This window comes from Zootoca vivipara, chromosome 6 (genome assembly GCF_963506605.1).
Source record: "Zootoca vivipara chromosome 6, rZooViv1.1, whole genome shotgun sequence".
In the NCBI taxonomy this organism is placed as follows: domain Eukaryota; kingdom Metazoa; phylum Chordata; class Lepidosauria; order Squamata; family Lacertidae; genus Zootoca; species Zootoca vivipara.
In genome coordinates, this window is record NC_083281.1 from 17,611,036 (window position 1) to 17,635,429 (window position 24,394).

Here is a 24,394-nt window from a genome sequence, read left to right on the forward strand (position 1 = left end):
TTTTCCAGTGCTTAGGGCCTCTAAAGTAGAGCTGCATATGTCCAGGATTTCCTGAACATATCAGAAATAGTGTTTCTGCAGAATTTCTGGAAATTGGGAAATTGGGCAAACCTGGGCTTATGGCAGTGTAGATTTTATGCCAAATTTCCTTTAAAATAGCTCCCAAACTGTTGTTGTTGTTGGTCTTTTTTTTGGGGGGGGGAGCTCAACAACTTAGCCCCCTCCAAAAAAACCCAACAACTTTTGTGTCCTGATTTTCACTTTTTGAAATATGGCTCTGAACCCTGGTCTCCCCGGTCCTAGTCTGACACTCTGGCCACTATACCATGTTGAATGAGTGACCCAGACTCTGCCCAGAGAACCAGTTCTATGCTCACAAGGAACTCCCATTATGCTGCTTGCAGGCAGAGAAACGGGGGCAACAATTTCATAGGATTTCTCCAGGGAAAGAGAACTTCTCCAACAGTTTTCTGGGTGGCTTGGTGGGGAGCTCAGTATCAGCAGCGGCTGCAGCAGCCCACCTTTGTTTGTTTCTGCTAAATTGTTTGGCTTTCGTTTGTTTGCTCCTTTTTGTTTCACTGTAGAAATCGGAGTTCTTGGTGAAGTCCAGAAATAAACAGTAAATTGCCAGAACTCGGACCAGGAGGAAGATGAATTTCAAGTAAGTCTTCAAAAGGTTTTATTTATGTAATGATGAATTCAAATAGGAATCAATTCCAGTATGATAGTGAGGCAAATAAAAATAAATTCCAGTGAAAAAATCCCAGGACAAGGCCCTGTTTCGACAATTCTTCATCAGCTGGAATGTTGAAAAATGGAACATTAGAAATAAATCTTAGAGTAATTATCCTTATAACAAAAATATGTTTGGATTTCTAAACACAAAGTTTTATCGTTTGTAAAAGACAGAGATAACTATGTTTAAATGAACATTGAAGGTATATCTAAGAATAACTATCCTTACACCACTGGAATTTATTTTTATTTGCCTCACTATCATACTGGAATTGATTCCTTTTTGTTTCACAGCAGCTGTGTGGGCACCCTTGCATTTTGCACACACACTCCAAATACCCCTTTGCACCATTCCAGGGTATTGGGGGGAGCGGGAATTGCAGCTGCCACAACAACAACAACAACAACATCAACAACATCAAAACAACAACAGAATAATTTAAAATGGTGGATACTGTTTAGAGAAATTTAGCAGAGAGGAGAGAGAAAAGGATCTCGTGTGTGTGTGTGGAATGTCTCCCGCAAAGTATCAGCTCAGCACTATTGGCTGAAGTCCCGCCCCCCTCCCTGCCCCACAAATGGACCAGCCAGATGCTTCAGGGGCATCTCCCAAAATGCCCCAATCACAAAGCCTCAGTGCAGACCCAGGGCACCATGGGAAATTCCCAGCAGTGGTTTGAAGCAGGGCCGGCCCACCCCATGAGGCAAGGTGAGGTAACCACCTGGGGTGGGGTGGGAGGATCCACGGGGACAGCAGACCCCGATGTAGATCTTTATTCCCCCCTTGTTCCTGTTATCGATCTTCACTCATGCCCTTCTAACCTGGTGGGGCCTAGGCACCTTTTTGTGGTTTGCCTTAGGTGCCAAAATGTCTTGGGCCATTCAACGGGGGGCAGGGGCATACCCAGGATCAAAAGGGGGGCAAGAGAGGGGAAGAGAGAGGGAAGGAGGGAGGGAGGGGAAGGAAGGAAGGAAGGAAGGAAGGGGTGAGAGAGAGAGAAGGGAGGGAGGGAGAAAAAGGAAGAAAGAAAGAGGGGGGAAGGAAGAATGGAAGGAAGGATGGAGCTCCCGTCTGCCCCCCCCCCAGCTCAGGCTGCTTCTCCCCCCCCCATGTTCCTGTCGCTGGCTGCAGCCGTGGAGAGGGCGGAAACATCCCACAGCGACTTTTCCCCATCAGTTTTCGGAGGGAAAAAGTGTGGGGTATGGTCCGTAAAATATGGTAAAAAATTTTTGCTTCTGGGGGGGCAGCTGCCCCCCTGCCCCTCGCTGGGTACGCCCATGATAGGGGGGGACCCGGAGCTGGCGCCCGTGTGAGTGGGTCCTGTCAGCTGCTCAAGGGTGCGAGCACGGATGCCACACTTGGCTTCAACGAGCGCCCGTCATGCTGCTTCTGTTTCCTGGAGAAAGAGGCCAGATGAACCCACCAGCTACCGCAAAGTCCCATGAGATACTCACTTCCCCATCTCGTGTTGTCAGCGGGTTCAGGGCTTTACATGTAGTGCCATTGACCCTCCATGCCCATTGCCATCCCCATTGGTCCTGTAAACGGAGGACAAGACAGAGTTTGTAAGTCTCCCAGCACCCCACTTCTATTTCACACAGGGTTGTAGCCAACTAAGTTTGTAGCCAGCTTAGGAGACCCATTGAAATAACAGGCTTAAATTAGGCTGGGTTCACATAGCGGTTTAGAACTGTTCCCTAACTGTTGATTGCCAAGTTGTATTTGAGCTTTTCACACAATGTCAAAGCCGCTGCCAGAAATATAGCAGAATATATTGCAATTTAGCTCCTCTTTTTCTTGTTATTTGCAAACAGAAACGAGTGCTAAACTTGGGCTACAGTCCGCCACGTTTCCGGAAGTGTCTTTTATGTCATGGCAACACTCAAATATAATGCAGAAATTCACAGCTGGGGAAACACCGGGGGGAAACGGAATAAACTACTGTGTGAATGCATTACTTAAAATGCATTTCTTTCAAGCACTATACTTTGAGTAGAACTTGCACTGGAGACAACCCATTTATCAGGGCTCAGGGTGAACGAATCTGTCCCTTTTGGTTTCCCTCCGTTTCTCATTTTCCAGCCTTAAGCTCAGTTCTCCACATTTCTGTTAACGGTTTGCAAACCATTATTATTTCTAAAGTCCTCACATAAATTTGTCAGCATTTTAGCACAATTGCCTCCAAATGTGCACATGTTTGTAGGCAATGTTGCCTGGAACGCACACTTTTGCAAGCAATATACTGTAATACACTTCAAATGTTGTCTTTATCCGCTGCAACGAATTTTTCTCCACACTTTCCCTGAATGCACACATTCTTTGGTTGGAGAAGTGCGTGCGTCACAATATCCAGAGAAGAGTGAATTTCAAAGAATGCCTGCAATTCGGTTTGCCATATTGTTTCAGAAAGTGTGACTGACATAGGCCCACATTAAAAATCTGAACCGAACCGGACCTCAGGCGTTGGAATCAGAGTCTGCTATAGTACTGAGAGGTCCCTCGGCTAAGTCTGGTGGCAGAGGTAAGCAATGGGCAGATCTGTCCATTTCAGTTTCTCCAGTCTTCAGTTAAGCACTACCCTTTTCCACATCTGTTTGTGGGATTTTTTAAAAAAAAGTCCTCTTGGAAACTTGCCAGCCTTTTAGCGCTGAGAAACTGAGCACATAGATGGGAAGCTGAGAAACCAAAATCGACAGATCTGCCAATCCCTCTGATCTCCTAATCCCACTGTGCCCTCTCAGCCTCTCTACTTCCCTTGCTGCCTTGAGTTCAGTCTCCACTTACCTGGGGGGCGGATCGTCATATGCTGCTGCCCATCCATGACGTAGCCTCCCATTGGCTGCCCATCAGGGCTGTATGGTGCCCCTTGACCTGCTTGGAAGAAAGGAACATCATCTCAAAAACTTGCTTGCTTTCATGACCCACTGAGGATTTGTGTGAAAATCCGTTGGGAACTTTCTTAGAAGCTGACGCAAGGCACTGCACATTCTAGATGCCATTAATAAATTCCATACCAACTGCAAGGTCCTCCCTATTTCATCTTTTAGGTATAACAAGGTTTTTAGTTTAGGGTTTCTAGGTATCTGATAATCCTGTCAACTGCTGATTCATTGCTGTAATATTCCAGAGCGGGCTAATGTAAGGGAAGGCCCAAAATCCATCGGGCAGAAGATCAGGTTGATAAAGGCTTATATATTAGTCCCAGATAGAGCAGAGAGGGTGTCATGGGACTGGTTTGAAGTGGTAGGAGGAACCAGCTGGGGAACCCCCATGGGAAGAAGGCTCAGAGCCAGGGGATTGGTGGTGGGACATTGATGAGTGGTCGGAGGGAGAAGACTGTGAAGAGGAGGTTCGGAAGCTGAAGAGGCAACAGGGCTTAGTGAGCAGGGAGAGTCTGTGGCAGAGAGAAGTCCAGAATCAGAGACAGAAGCTGAAGCTGAAGCAAGCGAGTGGGAGGTGGGAGGCAAAGAGGCAGAGATGAGTCTGGCGAGGAGTTCCTCTTCAGCCGCTACTGGCTTAATCCCATTGGCCCCCCTTCCCGATCTCAAGGCATCAGAGGGGAGAGATCCGCTGTTTTAAAATCCTAAGCATACGGAGATCCAGCAATAATAAAAGTTAAAACTATTGTCCTTTTTTCCCCCAAATTCACGTTGTCCAGAATAAATAAGAGCTGCGTCACAGGCAGTTCACTCTTATGGGCTAATATCGGGCAGATCAAACTAAAACAGTTTCAGAATCACAGCAGGTCCGTTCCCCCAGCAGGGTAACAAAGTGCCTTTATGCAGGCTTCAAAGTAACTCTAAACAAAGACAGTCTGTTGCCTCGCTAACATAGCAGAGGTCTTCAGCATACCTTACTCAGCAGATAGTTTCAGTTTCCGACTCCATTCCTGCGATTCGCTACTGCGCCATTATCCACACCGCTGCTGGGACGGACTCCCTGTTTACGCCCTCAGCCATCCAAATTCGCCAAATTGCATCTCAATCTTCATTCTCTTTTATAATCCACGAATTATTTATTTTTGGAAGCTCACCGCTTTGCACTGGAAGCCAGAGACTGCGCTTGATGAGGCTAGTGGTCTTCTCCCCTTCGCGCCCGCAGCTCGATCCCTTCCCCAGTTCCCACGCTAATAGCGTCGAAATTTTGGGGTGCAGGAGAGCACGCTGGGCGCCGCTGGGTGCCACGACCCTCAGGGTAACCCCCCCTGAGGTTTTGGAGGTCCGCAGAGCCTTTGCAGGACCTCCGTGCGCCCCAAAAAGCTCGGGATTCCCCGAGAGGCTATCCCGCGCTTCCAACGAGTGTCCGCGGTGAACCGGAAGTCCGTTATTTTACCGTTTGACTTGGTCTCCTGATCTTCCCAGCAGGATCCAGGCTCTATCTGCATTGAGCTTTTTATATGGAAATTAGCATTACCCCTAAAAATTCTTGGATTAGGCCCTAGAAGAGGCTGAAGAGTCGCGGGACTTGGCTTTCTTTTTGTTGTTATTATTTTTAGGTACCGTGGTGGATTAAGCCAGCAAGTGGCTGAAGAGGAATCGAAACTAACTTTAGAACAATAGACTAAACTGCTATCATTGACTGATTAAACAGTGGAAAAGTACTGAGAAAAGGGAGGGGGAGCAGAAATTGGTGCCATCTGGTGGGGGAAATATAATACTGCATGTTGTTTTGAATTTGAGAGTTAAAACCTTAGAGCTCCGCCTAGAGGCCACTTGGGTATTGCAATTAAAATTTTTATTTTGAATTGAGAGCGCCCCCTAGAGGGTAAGATTAAAATTACAGGTATAAATTAAAGTTAAAGATGGCAGGAAAGGATGTAAAAGATGGGAAAAAAGGAACGGCTACACCGTCTGATAGGAGAGGTTCAAAACAGGAAGAAGTCAAAGACCTTGACGTTTTATGGCATAAAATCAAAGAAGAATTAAGACAAAATGAACAACGTATGGAGAAAAAATTAGGGGAAATGCAAGAAACATTAGATAAAAAATTTGAAAAAGTAGAAGGAGCAGTGGGGGAACTCACAACAAAAATAAAAGATTTATCGGTGAGATCTAAAGTAACAGAAGAAGCGGTGAAGAAAAATCAGAAAGAAATAAAGGAAGTAAAGAAAGATTCAGATAAGGTTAAAGAAAAAATGGATAAATTAGATGTGGCACATGAACAAATGTTGGATAATCTTGCGATGATGGAGATGAAGCAAAAACAATTGAATCTGAAATTTAGGGGGATTCCAGAAGAACAAGGGGAAGATATAAAGGCCAAAATCACCGCAGAATTGGCGAAATGGATGGAAAAGACGGATGAGGAAGTGAGTAGCTCCATTGTTACTGCATTTAGAATAAGAGTTAAATCAGCAAAAGCCAAGGCAAGGAGAGCCCCAGGAGACTGTCTGGTTATTTTCAACTCCATGGATTTGAAAAATGAAATATTGAGATTGAGTTTCACAAATAAATTGATTATAGGAGGAAGACCTATAATCATTTTTAAAGAGGTCCCAGGAAGGTTCTTACGCAAGAGGGATGCTTATAAATCGATGGTGTCATTGCTGAAGAAAAATGGGGTACAGCACAAATGGGAATATCCAGAAGGAATCATGTTTTATTACAAGGATAAAAAACACATCTTGACAAGTATGCCCGACATCGGGAAATTTCTGAGGAAGTACCAGAAGTTCCTTGGAACGTTGGAACCTAGCCTGGCATACTTAGCAGAAACAGCGGAAGATGAAGAGGAAGAACCTAAGCCGAGAAGAAAAAAGAAAAAGAAGGATGAAGAAGAGGAAGAAAAAGAAAAAGAAGAAGAAGAATCAGGAGACGACAGAAAATCGGAGGAGGAGGAAGAAGAGGAAGATAAAAATAGTAGTATAACTCCCATCCAAGACTAAAACAAAATTTGAAGAGATTTAAAGATGGCATTGAAGGTGCTATCATGGAATGTGAATGGATTGAATGATAAAAAGAAAAGAAATAAAATTGAATATGTTTTGAGGAAGAAAAAATTAGATGTAATTTGTTTGCAAGAAACACATGTAGCAAAGAAACATAGACATATTTTGATCAACAAAGGATTGGGAAAAGAATTTATCAATTCGGTGGTTAATAAAAAAAGAGGAGTAGTCTTGTATATAAAGGAGAAATTGGACCCGAAATTGATCTCGAGAGACGAAGAGGGAAGAGTAATCGTTGTACAGATAACATTTCAAGGAGAAAAAATGATTTTAGCTGGAATCTATGCACCAAATGAAAATAAGGCAGAATTTTTTAAGACGTTAGAGGAAAGACTGATAGGACACATGGACCAAAAGATCATCTTGATGGGAGATTTCAACGGAGTGGCGGTTCCGGATTTGGATAGAACAAGAAAGAGAAAACATGATGGAAAATTACCAAAATCCTTCTTTAATTTAGTGGAAAACCTGGGACTTGTGGATATCTGGAGAGCAAAACACCCGACGGTGAAACAATTCACATTCTTCTCTGAACCAAATCAAAGTTCAGGAAGAATTGATCATATGTGGATATCCAAAGAACTAGTACCCAGGACAATACGTACAGAAATTACGCCACGAACGTTGTCAGATCACAATTCAATATTTATGGAGATGAAAGGAAGAGAGCAAAATTCTTTCAGATGGAGAATGAATGAAGAACTGCTGGAAAATAAGGAAATAGCCGAAAAGGCCAAAGAAATTTTGAGGGACTATTTCCATTGGAATTTATATAAAGAAACAGGACTTGACATTGTATGGGATGCAAGCAAAGCGGTAATGAGAGGCTTTCTAATACAGAAAAATAGCTTTTTGAAGAAAAAACAGGAAAAGAAAAAGGAAGAAATCCTGAAATACCTCATGGAAAATGAGAAGAAGTTGATCGACAAACCAGACGATCATCAAATTAAGAATAATATTAAGATGCTACAGACGCAATTTTCCATGTTGGTAAATCAGGAGATAGAATGGAAGATAAAACAGATGAGACAAAAAAATTTTGAATCAGCAAACAAAACGGGGAAGTTATTGGCTTGGCAATTGAGGAAAAGACAAAACCAAAATACAATAAATAAAATTAAAATTCAAGATGATTTGATGGAAGAACCAAAGGAAATTAGAAAAGCTTTCCAAAAATATTATAAAAATTTGTATAGCAAAGAGAAAGAAGATGTTATAAAAATAAAAGAGTATTTGGAAAAATATAAATTAAAGCAGATCTCAGAGAGTGAAAAAAATAAATTAAATGCCTCCATCTCCGCCCAAGAAATTCAAAATGCAATAAAGAAGATGAAGATGGGGAAGTCACCAGGACCAGATGGACTTTCAGCGAAATATTATAAAGTATTGAATGAACAACTGGCACCTGTCTTGGGGGAATTAATGAATAGCATACTTAAAGGAGGGAAGATCCCAGATACTTGGAAAGAAGCGTACATAACATTGATACCGAAGCCAGGTTCAGATGGTATGGAAGTAAGGAATTATAGACCAATTTCGTTATTGAATAACGACTACAAGCTCTTTGCAGATATAATGGCTACAAGATTGAAAGAGATATTGAAAAGTTGGATTCATAAAGATCAAGCAGGCTTTCTACCTGGTCGGCAATTAAAGGATAATGTAAGACACATTATAGATGTGATAGAATATTTAGAAACCAGAATAGATAAACCTGCGGCGTTAATGTTTATTGATGCAGAGAAAGCTTTTGATAATATATCTTGGCAGTTTATGAAGATGAACCTGGAGCAGATGAAAATAGAGGGATCTTTCCTGAAAGGAATAGAAGCGATATACTCGGAACAAAGAGCTAAGTTGATAATAAACAATGTTTTAACAGACTACTTTGAGATTACGAAAGGGACAAGACAAGGATGCCCGTTATCACCGTTATTGTTCATTATGGTCTTGGAAGTGTTATTAAATAGAATTAGAGAATCTGAAAAAATAAAAGGAATAAAAATAGGTGCAAGAGAATTCAAGCTAAAAGCATTTGCGGATGATTTGGTATTGACCTTAGAAAACCCCAAAGAAAGCGTTGCAGAAGTATTAGAAGTAATAGAGGAATTTGGACGCTTGGCTGGTTTTAAATTAAATAAACAAAAAACGAAGATGATAATAAAAAATTTAGAGAAAGAGGAAAAAGAAGATTTGCAACAAAGATACGGTATTGCAATTGCAAAAAAAGTAAAATATTTAGGAATATGGATGACAGCAAAGAATATAAATTTATATAATGATAATTATGAACCAACGTGGAAAGAAATAAAGAAGGATTTAGAAATATGGAACAGGCTGAAGTTGTCGTTCCTAGGCAGAATTGCGGCAATAAAGATGAATGTGCTTCCCAAAATGTTATTCTTATTTCAAACGATACCTATTATAAAGGGGACAGGGCAATTCAAAGAGTGGCAAAAAGAACTGCAAAGATTTGTCTGGCAGGGGAAAAAACCAAGAATAAAATATAAAATTTTGATCGACAAGAAAGAAAGAGGTGGATTTTCCTTGCCGGACTTGAAAATGTATTTTGAAGCGTCCTGTCTATGCTGGATAAAAGATTGGATAACATTGGAAAACACAGACTTGTTAGATTTAGAAGGATTCAACAACAGAGCCGGTTGGCATGCATATTTGTGGTACGACAAGAAAAAAGCGCATAAAGGATTTACGAACCACGTGATAAGAAGATCATTATTTGAAGTCTGGGAAAGAAATAAAATGCTGTTAGAAACCAAGACCCCATGGTGGATTTCACCAATGGATGTATTTATTGTGAAAAAGGTGAATATGGAAGGAGAGAGGTTAACATATGAAAAAATTCTAAGAAAATCAGAACAAGGATGGAAATTGAAAACATATGAAGAAATCAAAGATTCATTAACCAGTTGGCTGCAATACCATCAAATAAATGATATATTTGTTAAAGATAAAAAGATTGGCTTTGAGGACAAGAAGTCCAAATTTCATATAGAATTGCTAGAAGGCAAAACAAAATTATTGTCTAGAATGTATGATTTGTTGTTAGATTGGGATACAAAAGATGAATTGACAAAAGAGGCCATGATTAAATGGGCAAAAGATTTTGGGCACAACATAGACTATGATTGTTGGTTGAAGCTGTGGAATCAATCGATGAAATTCACTGCATGTACCGCACTGAAAGAGAATATGTGGAAAATGATATATAGATGGTATTTAACTCCAGTAAAATTATCTAAAATGTATAGAATGAATGACAGATTGTGCTGGAAATGTAAGGAGAGGGATGGAGACTTTTATCATATGTGGTGGAAGTGCGATAAAGTTAAAGAATTTTGGGATATGATATATAATGAACTGAAGAAAATCTTTAAATATACTTTTCCAAAAAAACCCGAATTATTTCTGTTAGGAATTATAGGTCAAGAAATCAAAAGAGAGGACAATGTATTATTTTTATATGCAACAACAGCGGCCAGGACTTTACTAGCCCAAAAATGGAAGACACAGGACCTACCGACGATCGGAGAGTGGCAGACAAAAATGATGGACTATGCAGAATTAGCGAGACTCACTAGCGGGATCCGGAACCAGGGGGAAGCAAGGTTCCTAAAAGACTGGAGTAAATATGTGGATTATATGGAAAAAAACTGTAGAAGTTTAAAAACTCTTGCAGGGTTGAAGTAAATCCTGTGAATTGAATGTGAAGGGAAAAATTTAAGAAACTGCGAGACAAGCTTTGATTAGAAAACCTTATGAGGGGAGGGAGGGAAGTCATAGTAAAAGGTATGTAGAGGTGTTATGTTATAATTTGAATGTTTAAAAATGTAATAATTGGAAAATCTAATAAAATGTTATGGAAAAAAAAAAAAAAAAAAAGAGATGAGTCTGGCTGGTAAAGAGTCACTGTGGTCTCCCCCTCCTGTTGTGATAAGCTTCCCCCCCCCCGACTCCTGGAATCAGAAGAGGCATGAAAGGGGCGGAAGAGAGGTTGGCTGCAAGCAAGCACAGTCTCAGATTGCTTGGAAAAAGCCCTGGAGAGGAGGTGATTTAGAAGGCTGTTGGGAGACGGGGACGTTCAATCTTGGCAGCTGATTTTCATGGAGTAAGACCACTGGGAATGAACTCCAACTTTGTACTGTGTGATTACTGACTGGCTTCCTCCTGTGACAGAGGGAGAACCTGCAGCTGCCCAGATGTTGCTGCACCACAGCTCCCATCATCCTTAACCTCTGGCGTTGCTAGCTGGGACTGATGGGAACAGTAGTTCGAAACATCTGGAGGGCCCCATGTTGGAGGAGGTTGAGTTAAGAGAGTGCAGCCCCAGCATCCTGGATCACACAACCCAACAACCAAAAAACCCCACTTCCCCTCTCCCAGATGGAACCCCATACCTGTGCGATTTGATTGATCGATCATTGGTTGAACTATGCGCCGCCTGGCATTAATAAACCTGCAGGAGACAGAAGAAGCAGTGGAGGAGTCAGGCACCAACTGATAATAGGGTCAAAGTTTGGTTTGGGATTATGCTGCCCCTCTCCAAAACGCCGCTTGCTTATTTATTATTTTTTTATTGTAATATAGAGTTTATTGTATTGTATTACAAAGTTAATTTGAATGTTCAAGTTCCAGCGGGAACGTCTATCATTTGCTGGTTCGGGGTTCAGGATTTGGATCCTCTGCCGGATTGGTTTCTGCGGGAGGGAATCCGTGCCCTTGGTTCCCGCCAAAATGTATCTTTTCCCTGCTAGTCCTCTGTTATTTTATTTTTTAAATTTAAAAATCTTCATTTCAATTTCTTAAAAGCAATAACAAAACATGTAAAATCTTATCAAATAACTTGAGCCAATATTATAAACAAGAAAATAATCAAAATCATAATTTACAAATAAAAAGGGGGGAAGGAAAAAAAGAGAGAGAACAAATAATAATAATAATTAAAAAATTGACTCCCTACTGCTTATACACCGCTTCCCTTTTGATTAACTTTCACTTATCTTACATTATCTGGGTTGTCATATATCTTACATTATCAGAATTGTTATATACATATAGTTGTTATATACATACATGAATTCTTTAACTGTCTTGCATATCTTTCAGTTCAAACAGATCACAGAGTGGAAATATGTTGAGGATTATTTGATTAAAGAAAATATTAATACTGAACTGGTGAACGCCGCTTGCTTATTGCCAGCCCCACACCGGGTCTCAGAGCCACACTAAGAGCTTAGGGAGTTGCATTGTACAGAGTCAGGCTCTTGGTCCTTCTGGCTCAGTACTGTCTATGTGCTGGTCTTCAGCTGGTGAGTCAGGACCTGCTAGTGGGTCACGGCCTGATCCAAGGTGGGCCGCAGCAGGAGCGTTACCACCATGCAAATGGAGGGCACCTGGTTGGGGAAGTCTGATCAACACCAATTGGAAGTGCCACTCTGGGGTTTCAGATAAGGGAACCCTAGTTTGCGGTGTCAAAAACTGAACTCGAGGCTATCTGCATTCAAAGCAAGTGCTCTCCCTCTGAGCCACAGTCCTGCTGCAATAATCATACCAGCACTCTGCAGCCAGCAGGGACAGTCGGAGAACTTTGGCCACTGGTTTGCAAAGCATGGAGGGAATGGCAACCCCTAAAGTCTGGTTCCCAAAATCAGGCTCCCCCTGTAGTCAGAAATTCTGTTTAGCCAAATGATGCTCTGGAACAGCAGTTTCCCCAAACAAATTGGGAGAAATTAAAATAAATAAATAATAATAATAATATAATCTTTATAGCCAATTACATGTCAATGATTTTAAATTAGACTGAAAAACAAGCAGGGTAAGCATGAGTGCAAGACTGCCTTCCTTCCTGGCCAAAGGTCCACCTTCCCCAACGTTTTGGTCCGGCCACATGACTCAGGAAAGTCCACATGCAAGGGATGAAACGATGGGCTCTCTCCCCTGTTATCTGGCCCTATCGCCCGAGATTCAAGCTGATAGATGATATATCCTCTATGGCAGGCATAGGCAACCTTGGCTCTCCAGATATTTTGAAACTACAACTCCCATGATCCCTAGCTAACAGGGCCAGTGGTCAGGGATCATGGGAGTTGTAGTTCCAAAACATCTGGAGAGCCAAGGTTGCCTATGCCTGCTCTATGGGTATATCTAACTGAGTTGCTGAGTCTAGTGGCCAGCTCCCCTTTCTGTGGCACTGACTTCCATGTGCTAAATTAATCATCGTATTAAAAAACACTTGACCCTCCTGTCGTTGGGTGAGCCTAAGTTTGAGCTGCTAGGAATCACAAGTGGAGAGAGAGCGCTGTTCCACTTAGGTCCTCTTTGATTCCCATTGAAGCATCTAAGCGGCCACAGTGAGAAGAGGATGTTGAACTAGATGGGCCATTGGCCTGATCCAGGAAGCCCTCCTTCTGTCCTTAAAATGGCTTAGCAACATATTTTCAAACAGATTATTAATTAATTTAAAGCCTCTATCGTGTGCACCCCCTGCTTCATTTAAACACACACACACAGCTAAAAAGTCACCATTGCGTAAACCCAAAGGGCTGCATCCAGTGTGGGTCCTACTCAAAGTAGACCCATTGAAATTACTGATCATTGGCTGCAACCCAAATCAATGAAGAGAACCTCCGGACTGAGCGAAGACATGGATCTAAAGGAGCTAAGCGTTGAGATCCTTACCAGTTATTGACTTGCAATATGGTCAATCCCGTGTCCTGAGCTAGCTGCTTCTTCTGTTCTTCTGAGGGATAGGGGTGCTGTTCAGGGGAAAAGAAGAGAAGTTGGAGAGGGTGTCAGTGAAGCTGGCCCGATATTATCTGAAGGGTTTTGCAGAAGGTTTCTTAAACCAGATTTGAGCTTGGCCCCCGTACATAGCGACCATCCCATGTTAGCATCACAACCTTGTGCGTTGGTTAGGGAGAGAGAATTGATGGGGGGGAGTAGGGGGGCTCTAATGATGTGCCCTATGGTCTCCCAGGAATAGAGTGAGTACTGCAAAGTTTATGAGGATGTAACAAATCCTGGCCCCCAGCATAATTCGAGCACTGAACTATCCAGAGTGCTTTATAGACATGTGGGGATTTGAGTCCAGATGGTACAAGCAAAACTGTCCTAGAATTGTAGCACTGGAGGGTCACCTAGCCCAACCCCCTGCAATGCAGGAATCTTTTGCCCCACATGGGGTTAGAACTGGCGACCCTGAGATTAAGAGCCTCCTGCTCCACCAACTGAGCCATCAGCCAACTGTTCTGCACTAAGTTGGTTCTCTTTCCTGTGCCTTTGTAGTTCCACAACAACAGGCAGAAGCTCAACAGGCAAAGCTTCCCCTATCACTGCGATGCTTGGCATGGAACAGCTTCCCTGTTGATGTTCTTGCCTGTCCCCATAGCTGTTCAAGGCGCAGGGGCCCTGCCAGAAAATGACAAATCCTTTGACAGATCTAAGTACCCAAATGCCACAGCTATGGAAACGTTTGCAGATCCCTGATGGCAGTTCTCTGACTTTTCGTTTCAGGAGCAGAAAGCCTCTATGTCTATGGTCTTGCTCTGGTTCCACCTTCTACTCACTTCAACCCACAGGTGCCAATTTGCACAACTGCCTTCTGGGAACTTTTTTTGACCATTTTATGTCTTCTCTGGATAAGAACACCTGGCTGAAGAATTCCTTTTGTCCTCTCCTCTCTTGTCAACAGTGCAGCTTCCTCCCAGATCTGCCCCCACTTGCTCCAGCACGGGAGAGGAAACGGGGGGGGGGGATCCAATTGGAAGAACAATTGTGCACCCCATCAGGAAAGAAGAGCCAACTTCCCCCCGCCAGTGTCAGCTCCAGTTTTTTGGGGGAAGGGCATGGGCAAGACCCCACTTCCTCAGGGAGCCAACTTACTCACTGCAGCAGATTTTGCTCACTCTTGCCAGTGGGGTCTGATAATATGCAACCCATCAATTCAGAGGGATGTTTGGTCTTTCCAAATCTTGATGTTAGCCCAGCATCTTCCCCCCTCAAGCATCTTCCACAAATCAGGCATCCACATGATGCTCAGGTGAGAACATGTGGTTTATCTGCTTTATATAAACTTTCTGCTTTTATAGCTCACCTTTCCTCCAAGGAGCTCAAGGCGCCATACATAACTTTTGCCCTCTTTGTATCATCCTCACAACAACCCTGTGGGGGAGGTGAAGCTGAGAGACAGTGACCAGCCCAAGGCTTTACCCAACGAGCTTCCTGGCTGAGTGGAGATTTGAACCCTGGTCTCCCGGGTCCTGGTCCAACACCCTAACCCAGGCATCCCCAAACTGTGGTCCTCCAGATGTTTTGGCCTACAACTCCCCTGATCCCTAGCTAACAGGACCAGTGGTCGGGGAAGATGGGAATTGTAGTCCAAAACATCTGGAGGGCCGAAGTTTGGGGGTGCCTGAGCTAGATGATACTCAGGGTCCCTCCCAACTCTATTTCTGATTTCTCTATTTCTAATTTCCTTTGCAATTCTTCAGCCTTTGATGTGGACCAGAGCCTTTTGGCCAAAGATTTCGCTAGGGTTGCCATACATCTGGAATTCCCTGGACATAGCTGGTATTTGGCCCTTGTAAACAGCGTCCAGGTGGAAATCTCTGAAGTGTCTGGGGAAATCCGGACATATGGCAGCCTATGAGGGAAGTGTAGATTTTGGCGAATTTCATTAAAAATAGCTCTTTTTAAAAAAGATTTTGCAAAAAGAAGCAGCAGCTCCTGGCCACATGCATTCCCTTCTCTCTGCTAAACCGTGGCCCAATTTATATGATCAGCAGAAATCTAGTGGCAAAGCTTTTTTGTGGACCATACCACTTGAGGCTACAGGGGTGAGGGGTGATGTGGAGTATTTGAATACTGGGCCACAGGTAAAATTCCACGCGGGCCTGGGCCCTAGCCACTGCCTAAGGATGCCAGGTGCTAAGGCCAGCCCTGTCTGCAGAGTTTTTTTAAAAAAAAAGTGGGGGAGGAATGTACCAGGGGAATGTGAAACGGAGTCCTTCTTGAAGAGCTGGATTTCTACATGCAGGGAGATATACTGCCTCTCTCTCCCCAACCCCCAGGTGTGAAGTATCCACACAAACATGCAACCCCACCAGCACCCTCAAGAAGAGGCCCAGGGAAAAAGCCCTGCTTCTCAATTCTGCCAGCCCCGCACCAACTGAAGGTCACAATCTTTGCTTTCTTTTCAGGCTCCTTTCTTCGGCCCCAATCTCTTCGCCTTATGTTCCTAACAAATATGGGAACAGATCCCAGGAGGGCTTTGGGGAGCACCTTCCTTTTCCATGCCTGTCACAAAACCACGTCCCTTTCTTTCCCCCAATTCCCAAGCAGATGTTCCAAGACACCAAGTTCCCCTGTACCCGGTATCGGGGGACCTGGCAACTGTCCACCCCCCCCATCCTGCCCTCCGCCTGCTCTGGCCTTTTAGCTGTCACTCCAAATGATGGATGAGTTGGGTCCTTGCCCACGAGTCACAACCGGGCCTCCGTAGGGGCCCCGACTCTGACAGCCCGGTGACAGATGAGCAAAGGTCAGCCAGGTCACACGCAGAGTGGGGCAATTGCTGTGGAGGCAACTCTGAAGCCTCTCTCAGGTTTTGAACACAAGGTCACCACCTGCCTTTGGGGCTTTCTTCTGGAGCATCGTGGAGATCAGAACTTCCACAGATGCTCCCAGTTTCCCCTACTTACCAGGACAGGATGGACTGTCTGATAATTCACTGTTACTACTTTGCATTTTTTTAAAAAAAGCTTGGGGGTATCCTGATGCATAATTAAATGTACAGTATCTTCCTTGTGGGGGGACTCTTGAATGTAAAAGGGGGAGATGGAATTCAACTTTAAAATGTACATAGTTTCCCCCCCCCCAATATCTATGGTTTCTCCCAAAAAGGGAGACTAGGAAATATAGGTGTTCAGAGTTTCCCTAGGCTCCCGTTCACACAACTGTAGTTCCCAGGGATCCCTGTGAAGAGGAAATAGCTTCTACAGCAGTTCAAGCCTTCAGTGTCCTATTAAGGACAGATGACAGTCTTTCCTATCACAGCACATAAAGAAATCACTATCATCCTTGTTCACTCTGCACTAAGGACCGTGATCCTGTTCCCACTGCCATATAACCTTTCGGGAAGCGGTTGAGACAATGTAACCCAGTAGATCGGGGACAGCCCTAGGGATGTTGCGGACTACAATTCCCACCATTCTTGGCTAACAGCTGTACTGGCTGGGGCTGATGGGAGTTGCTGTCCAAAGCAGCGGAGAGGCACCAGGTTGGCAAAAGTTTCTATAACCAAGAGGGTTGTTATTTTTGAAGTTCCCTGTATCCCATCACACTTCTATATGGAAGTTTCATTATCAGCACCTGAAGTCAGGATGGGGGAAGTAGGCTTAGCTCCCAATCCGCATGAACTCACCATATATTCTCCCACATGAGTTGACAGGGCCTTTTCCCAGCATGGATGGCCCCATATCTGTGGAACTCTCTCCCTAGGGAGATTTGCATGCCCCCTACTTTGCTGGGCCCTGAAAATCCAGCACGGGGGAAACCTATGACCCTTCAGGTGTCGTTGGACTCCAACTCCCATCAGCCCTTGCCAGCACAGCCAATGGTCATGTATGATGGGATCGGTAATCCAACATCCTCTTGAAAGGCTAAAGCTTTTCTCATGAAAATCTCTTTTTTGTTTTTTAATTTAAAGCTGCTGTTCAAAACATGGCACCAACTATTGCCCCAATTTCAATTCGCTCACTCCCTAGCCCATTTGAGCCAGGCCGGGCCCAGCTTAGTCATAGCTGCTTAGCCTTGGAAGCCCCCTCCCACCTCACTCCCTGCCAATGCGTTCAGGGTAATTGGCTAGAATTGATTACCCTTCACCAGCCTCTAATAGCTTTATAGCTCCTTCAATTAGCCACTAATTGGCCAGTGCTCATTAACTCGCCTTTGTTTAACTAACCAGGGAGAGGCCCTGCCTAATTGCCTGGCAGCTTGGTGGCGAGCGAGGAGGGGAAGGGAAGGGAGCCTGGGTGGCGGGCATGGAAAGATGCCCACTGCTAGCAAGCCGCCCGCTTGCCAGTTCAAAGGGGGCCGCAAGCAGGGAGGCAGAAAATGGTAGAAAATGGCGCACGGGAAGAAATGAACAGCACCATGGCCTAAGAAGGGACCTTGAAACATTTTCCTTTATTAAGGCCAGCTTTGGGCCCATTCTAACAATGGATGGTTCGCATGCCTTATTGTTGAAGAAAACCCCTGGTTCAAGCACGTTGGCGTGAGGGATGGGCTCGCACTGCAGGGTTGCCCCAGAATTAATAGAGCTGCCTCTGCTGTTCCATACCCTCCAACATTTCTCCGATGAATATCGGGGACATCCTAAGCAAAAATGGGACGTTCTGGGATCAAATCAGAAACCGGGAAGGCTTCTGTGAATGCCGGGGCTGTCCCTGGAAAACAGGGACACTTGGAGGGTCTGCTGTTCAACTTGACCATTCAAAAACCCTCGCGGAGTTTGTCTTTCTAAAGTTTGCAGTGGAACGTCCGGAACAACCAGATTTAACCATCTCTACGTTAACTCTTGAACTATCCCCTGCCCAAAATCTTCAGGAAGGGGAAGGAGAGGTAGACACAGGTGATTGCAGGAGGTTCCTTTTATTTGCAGCCAGAGATGTTGGGGACTCAGCACGCTTCCTTCATCCCCAGATGCAAACTAGTTTGAGACTTGCGGCACAGGGGCCTCAATACACTCCCCATTCTCCAACTTCACTAGAAACAGTGTCTCAGCCCTCTTAATGCCAGCTAGGCATTTAAGTGGGGCCACTTTATTCAAGAGGGAACTGCCCAGTCTGAGCCTCCCTATCTTGGAAATTTGCAATGCCCCTGGTTGGAATTAATTTTTCCCACAGACCAAGAGAAATGAACCTCAGGCCTAGCGGTGGCACGAATGTGGCCCTCCAAGCCTTGCTATCCGGACCTCAGGACTCTGCAGGCCACGCCTCCTGCCCAAGCCCTGCCCCTCAAGGGCCTCGTATCCTCTCAAAGCACTTTGGTCTGTCTGGAGGGTTTCTTTGCACTGTGAAAATGCCTAGTGCTTGTTTGGTATGGTGTGAGCACGTAGAAGCATCTGCAGACACCCCCCCCCCCAAGTGCCCCTATTTTCCAGGAATGTCCCTTACTTAGAGAAGCCCTCCCAGTTTCTGTTTTGACCCCAGAATGTCCCGCTTTTCCTTAGGATGCCCCTATTTTCATTGGAGTTATCAAACCATCTGAAGGCAATCCTGTACAGGGAAGTTTTGTTTTTTTTAATGTTCAATGTTTTGTTATGTTTTTATATACAGTGGTGCCTCGACTTAGGAAGACGATCCGTTCCGCGGCCTTCTTCGTAAGTCGAAGTCTTCGGTTGTCGAAGCGCCGCTTCTGCGCAGGCGCCGACCGTGCGTGCCGCTTTGCGCAGGCGCAGAACGCGCACGCAGGGCGTGCGTGGCGAAAAGACTTCCGGGGTTGTCGACTTCGGAAGTCGAAACCTCCGGAAGTCGAATCGTTCGGTTGTCGAGGTACCACTGTATGTTGGAAGCTGAACTGCCTTGAGTGGCTGGGGAAACCCAATAAGATGTGTGGGGTAGAAATAGTAAAATTAGCATTGTGGATTGGGACGTCCCTATTTTCATTGGAGAAATATAGGAGGGGATACATCTGACTTGTGCGTGGTTGTTGGGATGTAGTCTGCCATGCAAAGGTAACAGTTGCATCCTCTGCTCAGCCCACACTTTGCCTCTATCCACCATTGACTTGTGGTCTTCAGAAAGCTGCCTATGGGGAAATCCACCCCATGGGATGGAAGGAAGAGGTCCCCCACACTTGCCACAGCGACTCCACTTCTCCTGTTAAAGGAAGAGGAGGTGGGGATCTTCTGGAGACGCCCATGCTACAAATCTCAAGCAAGTTTGAAGCCAGGGTCAAATTGTCATGGCCTCCAGCAGTTGTTCAACAAATGCCTTCCCACTCTACCGGTATACCTGAAGGAGCGTCTCCACCCTCATCGTTCAGCCCGGACACTGAGGTCCAGTGCTGAGGGCCTTCTGGCAGTTCCCTTGTTGCGAGAAGTGAAGCTACAGGGAACCAGGCAGAGGGCCTTCTCGATGGTGGCACCCACCCTGTGGAACACCCTCCCATCTGATGTCAAGGACAGTAGTACCTCATGTTGCGTACAGGATCCATTCCCGAGCCCCGTACGCAACACGAGCAGTATGCAAAATGAAGGGCCGCGTCTGCGCATGTGTGCGGCGCGATTCTGCACATGCACATGTTGTCATTTGTCGCGTCTGCACATGCGCAAACCGCCGAACCTGGAAGTAACCCGTTCCAGTACTTCTGGATTTGGCGCGTACGTATCCCGTGTCGTACGCAAACTGCAGCATTCGTAACAAGAGGTATGACTGTATCTGACTTTTAGAAGACATCTGAAGGCAGCCCTGTTTAGGGAAGTTTTTAATGTTTGATGTTTTATCGTGTTTTTAATATTCTGTTGGGAGCTGCCCAGAGTGGCTAGGGAAACCCAGCCAGATGGGTGGGGTAATAATAATAATAATAATAATAATAATAATAATAATAATAATAATACCAGGCCACTGCCCTGTGAAAAGCATCCTGATGATATAGATATTGATCCTGATGATATACAATATTGTTTGTACCTTGATACTGTATATTGTGGTGTGTTTGTTTGTTTGTGTGTGTATGTGTTTAAATGTAGTTCAATCTCACTTGTGTAAGCCAACTTGGAAGGGTTTGTATCCTGAGGGGCAGGATATGAATAACTGCAATAAATAAATAAATGCTCTCGTGATAAAAACCATTTAGAATATGAGCTCAACCCAGCCCTAGGAGGTGGAGGAGAAACAGCTAACCACTGGGGAGACAGAGGTAGCAGCAACCACCACAGAGCCTCTGCTTCTCCACTCCAAATTCTTGTGTTAAGATCACCTAGGTCTTTGCTGCTGCTCACCAAAAAGGCAAGGGGAGAAGTGATCAGGTAGAGAGGGTGTTGCGAAAAACAGAAGCCTCGTGCTAGGACCTTTCTGTTAAATGCTCCTTGCTGCTTCACAAAACAAGAGTCTGTGATCCCTTGAGCCAATGGAAGGGTTTGAAACTGGGTTAATTTGGGAGAGGGGGGGAACTGTGGCCGTCCACATCTTTGTTGGGCTACGACTCCCATCATTTGTGACTGTTGGCCATGCTGGCTGGGGCTGATGGGAGTTGGGGTCCATTTGGAGGGTCACAGGTTCCCCAGTCCTAGTTTTAGAGACAGAATATGCTGTTTTTGCGTATCTGATCTGTTCTGTACTCCAGGAAACTCCCATCAACCCTTGTTCGAATTGTCCCGTCCCCCCCCATTCCCAATTCTTCCCTGCGTAGCTGAGAATGGGATACAGGGACCCTTGTTTTTGAAGAGGTCCCGGGGTTCAAGTCCCAGCACTCTCATTTAAAACTAGGAATGACCCCCTGGCACAAAATACTGGGGACTCGGCCAGTAGGGGCACTGCTGAGCCAGATGGACCAGTGGTTTGATTCAGTATGATGATCCTGGCGCCTTCCCATCTCTCCCACCCTTTCCCCCACAAAGATCCAGGTTCTTACCGACAAGTGTTGGAATAGCCACGCACGCATAATGTTTGTGGCCACTTTGGGGAAGATCCCTCTTTTCTTGTTCCGTTTTTTGTCTCGGTCTAAGTCGTCATCATCTCCCGTGCTGGGGGAGGCCACACTGTTGTCTAGACAGTCCCCTGCGAGGAAAAAGAAGCAGAAATGGAGAGAGAAAACTCTTTGAAAAAGATGGTCGGAGAAAGAGGCCCACGATGTGTGGGAGTAAATCTGCTGTGGTTCAGTTAGAAAGAGGTTTTGGAGTCATACTATATGTGGTCACTAGGGGGAGACACAGTATCAAGCGTCAAACGTCAGTGGCCCTCTAGAGGCTGGTAGTGGAATTTCACCCTTGGGAGGACTGTTGTAAACTGAAATCAGGGTCTTTAAGAATAGTGAGCTGCTAGGTAGTTTTCCCTTCTCCCCCTACTCACTTTGACCCGCTCACACGCATAGCTGGCTGAACATTACAGACCCAGCTGCTGCATCACAGCTGTAAGAGCAGGAAGGAGGTTATGCATATGAATTGCTTTGATGGATCCATATGGTTTAGAATACTGCTACACAAAGCAACCAGACAGACACGATCGGGCATTCATGAACAGAATATAAAGGTAATATATGTCCTATATTTGTCCCTGCATCTGGCATGGAGGTTCTTTTGGGATATCTTGGCATACAGCCCTTGATTTCTAAACTAGCAGCTAAAAGCAAACTGTGCCGGAAACACATCTGAACTAGCCCTGTGGGGACTGTGTTATTGGGGGGCATTCATAGCCGTCGTGGCTGGTAGCCATTGATCACTTATCCCCTGTGAATTCATCTAATCCCCTTTTGAAGCCATCCATGTTGGTGACCACCCCAGCCGCTTGCAGCAGCGAGTTCCATAGTTTAACTGTGCGAAGGACTACTCTCTTTTGTTTGCAGTGTAGCAGGTGCTCCTCGGATCTGGCCACCATAGAGGACCAGCTAAGCCTGTCCATTAGGCAGGCATTAGCGGTCATGGTAGAGAACGTGTCTTGCATGCAAAAAGTGGCTGTTTCCACCTGTAGCATCTCTAGATGGTTCAACACTGGTCTGGAGAGGCCTCATCAGTCAGAGCAAACAGCAGTGAGTTAAGAGGGATAAAGCAGGCGGACGATCCGTCAATTTAAGATGGGCTGCCTGTGTCCTTGAGGCAGAGCTGGCTGTCACAGGGTGATCAGTCAGGGCTAGTAACACGTCCACTGGATCAACACAAAAGGAGAGAGAAATGGCGTACGCGATCAAGGGTCTAGAAGGCTAGCCTTATGGGGAACGGTTGAAGGAGCTGGGTATGTTTAGCCTCAAAAAGAGGAGGAGATATGGTAGCCATCTTCCAATAGCTAAAGGCTATCACATGGAAGATTCCAACTAAACACCAAGAAGTACAGTGGGGCCTCGATTTACGAATTTAATCCATTCCAAAGGCACACTCATAGGTCGAAAACTTTGTAAGTCGAGTTTCCCATAGGAAAAGCGCTTTCCCATAGGAATGCATTGGAAATGGGAAAATTCGCAAGTCGAGGAAACTGCATCTAAAAACTCGTAAGTCGAGGAAACCGCATCTAGCTGCGAATGGGTTTTCCGTTCGGATGTCGGAAAAATCGTAAGCACGCGGCCACTTTTTCCGCTCATAAGTCGAAAACGTCAGATGTCAAGGAGCTCATAAGTCGAGGTCCCACTGTACCTTCTGACCTCTCTTGGGAGGCTGTGGATTCTCCTTCCTTGGAGGTTTTTAAGCAGAGGTTGGATGGCCATCTTTCACGGATGCTTTAGCCAAGATTCCTGCATTGCAGGGGGTTGGACTGGATGACCCTTGGGGTTCCCTTCCAACTCTACGATTCTATACTTGGCCACAGGCATCTCCTCTGCTCGCAAGTAGACAAGACAGGGAAGGGAACCTAAGGCTCCTCCAGACATTGTTGGACTCCCAACTGCTCTAGCCAGCATGGCTAGTGGTTAGCGATATTGGGAGCCTGTGATCCAGCAATACCTGGGAGGCCAAAGGTTGGCCATCAGATGCCACAGGGAGGCACCAGATGCTCAGATAATGACCCACTCCAGATATCAGATAATTAACCAGCCTCAGAGGTGGCTAACCTGTGGCCTTGCAGATGCTGTTGTATCTCTCATCACCCCCGACCATTAGCCATGCTGGCTGGGAGATGGAATCCAGCAACGCCACTCTTGCAGTGCTGGGATGGGATATTTGAGTTGGCTACTGTGGTGGTTGGATTCCCCACCCCTGATTGTTTTATTTTATTCTATACTTTTTATGCTGTAACCCTGCCCTGGGATTTATCTTAGTGGAAAGAAAATTATGACGAATCGCCCTAAATCAGGCATCCCCAAACTTCGGCCCTCCAGATGTTTTGGACTACAATTCCCATCTTCCCTGACCACTGGTCCTGTTAGCTAGGGATCATGGGAGTTGTAGGCCAAAACATCTGGAGGGCCGCAGTTTGGGGATGCCTGCCCTAAATCAACAGCAAACATATTGGGGGAGGCACACCCCCCAGTGGAATGGGGAACAGCATACCTTTATTTGGGGGCAGAGGGGAGGGGGTGCCTTGTGTATTTCTTTCTTATGAACTGCGCGCAATTCTCTGTATATCTGTTTGTTTGTTTGTTTGTTTGTTTGATTAATTCATAGAATTCATATCCCGTTTGATTGAAAAGCCCCAAAACTCTCAAAGCAGTTTACAAGAAGAATAAATAAATGAAATTATTAAAGCCGGTGTTTTAAATAAATAGATAAATCAACAATAAGCTAAAAAACTAGATAAAAACACATGGCAACGTCCTACATATTTGTTTTATAATGTATGCTGTAAGGCATGTTATAACTTATGCTTACGTTTTTAAATAGGCTTGGAGACCTTTCTGTATAACATAACAAGTTTTAATATCATGCTTTTAATCTTTAAGAAATTAGTATATTCTAATATTTCTGTTGGAAGCCACCCAGAGTGGCTGGGGAAACCCAGCCAGATGGGTGGGGTATAAATAAATTATTATTATTATTATTATTATTA

At 44.9% G+C, this 24,394-nt stretch overlaps 1 protein-coding gene across 5 annotated transcripts in view; it reads right to left on the reverse strand.

Annotated features, from left to right (window-relative positions):
• MEIS3 (Meis homeobox 3) overlaps nucleotides 1-24,394 on the reverse strand; it is a 74,165-nt gene that overhangs the window by 3,070 nt on the left and 46,701 nt on the right. For 3 of the 5 annotated variants that reach the window (XM_060275538.1, XM_060275534.1, XM_060275536.1), the window contains 5 exons: nucleotides 21,336-21,481; nucleotides 13,380-13,456; nucleotides 11,099-11,157; nucleotides 3,521-3,610; nucleotides 2,191-2,274 (listed from right to left, as the gene is read on the reverse strand). In XM_060275538.1, coding sequence (XP_060131521.1) covers nucleotides 2,225-2,274; nucleotides 3,521-3,610; nucleotides 11,099-11,157; nucleotides 13,380-13,456; nucleotides 21,336-21,481 — 422 coding nt within the window. In that variant the 3' untranslated portion in view covers nucleotides 2,191-2,224. The remainder of the gene's footprint in view (nucleotides 1-2,190; nucleotides 2,275-3,520; nucleotides 3,611-11,098; nucleotides 11,158-13,379; nucleotides 13,457-21,335; nucleotides 21,482-24,394) is intronic. The other 2 variants (XM_060275535.1, XM_060275537.1) reach the window with 1 other exon arrangement.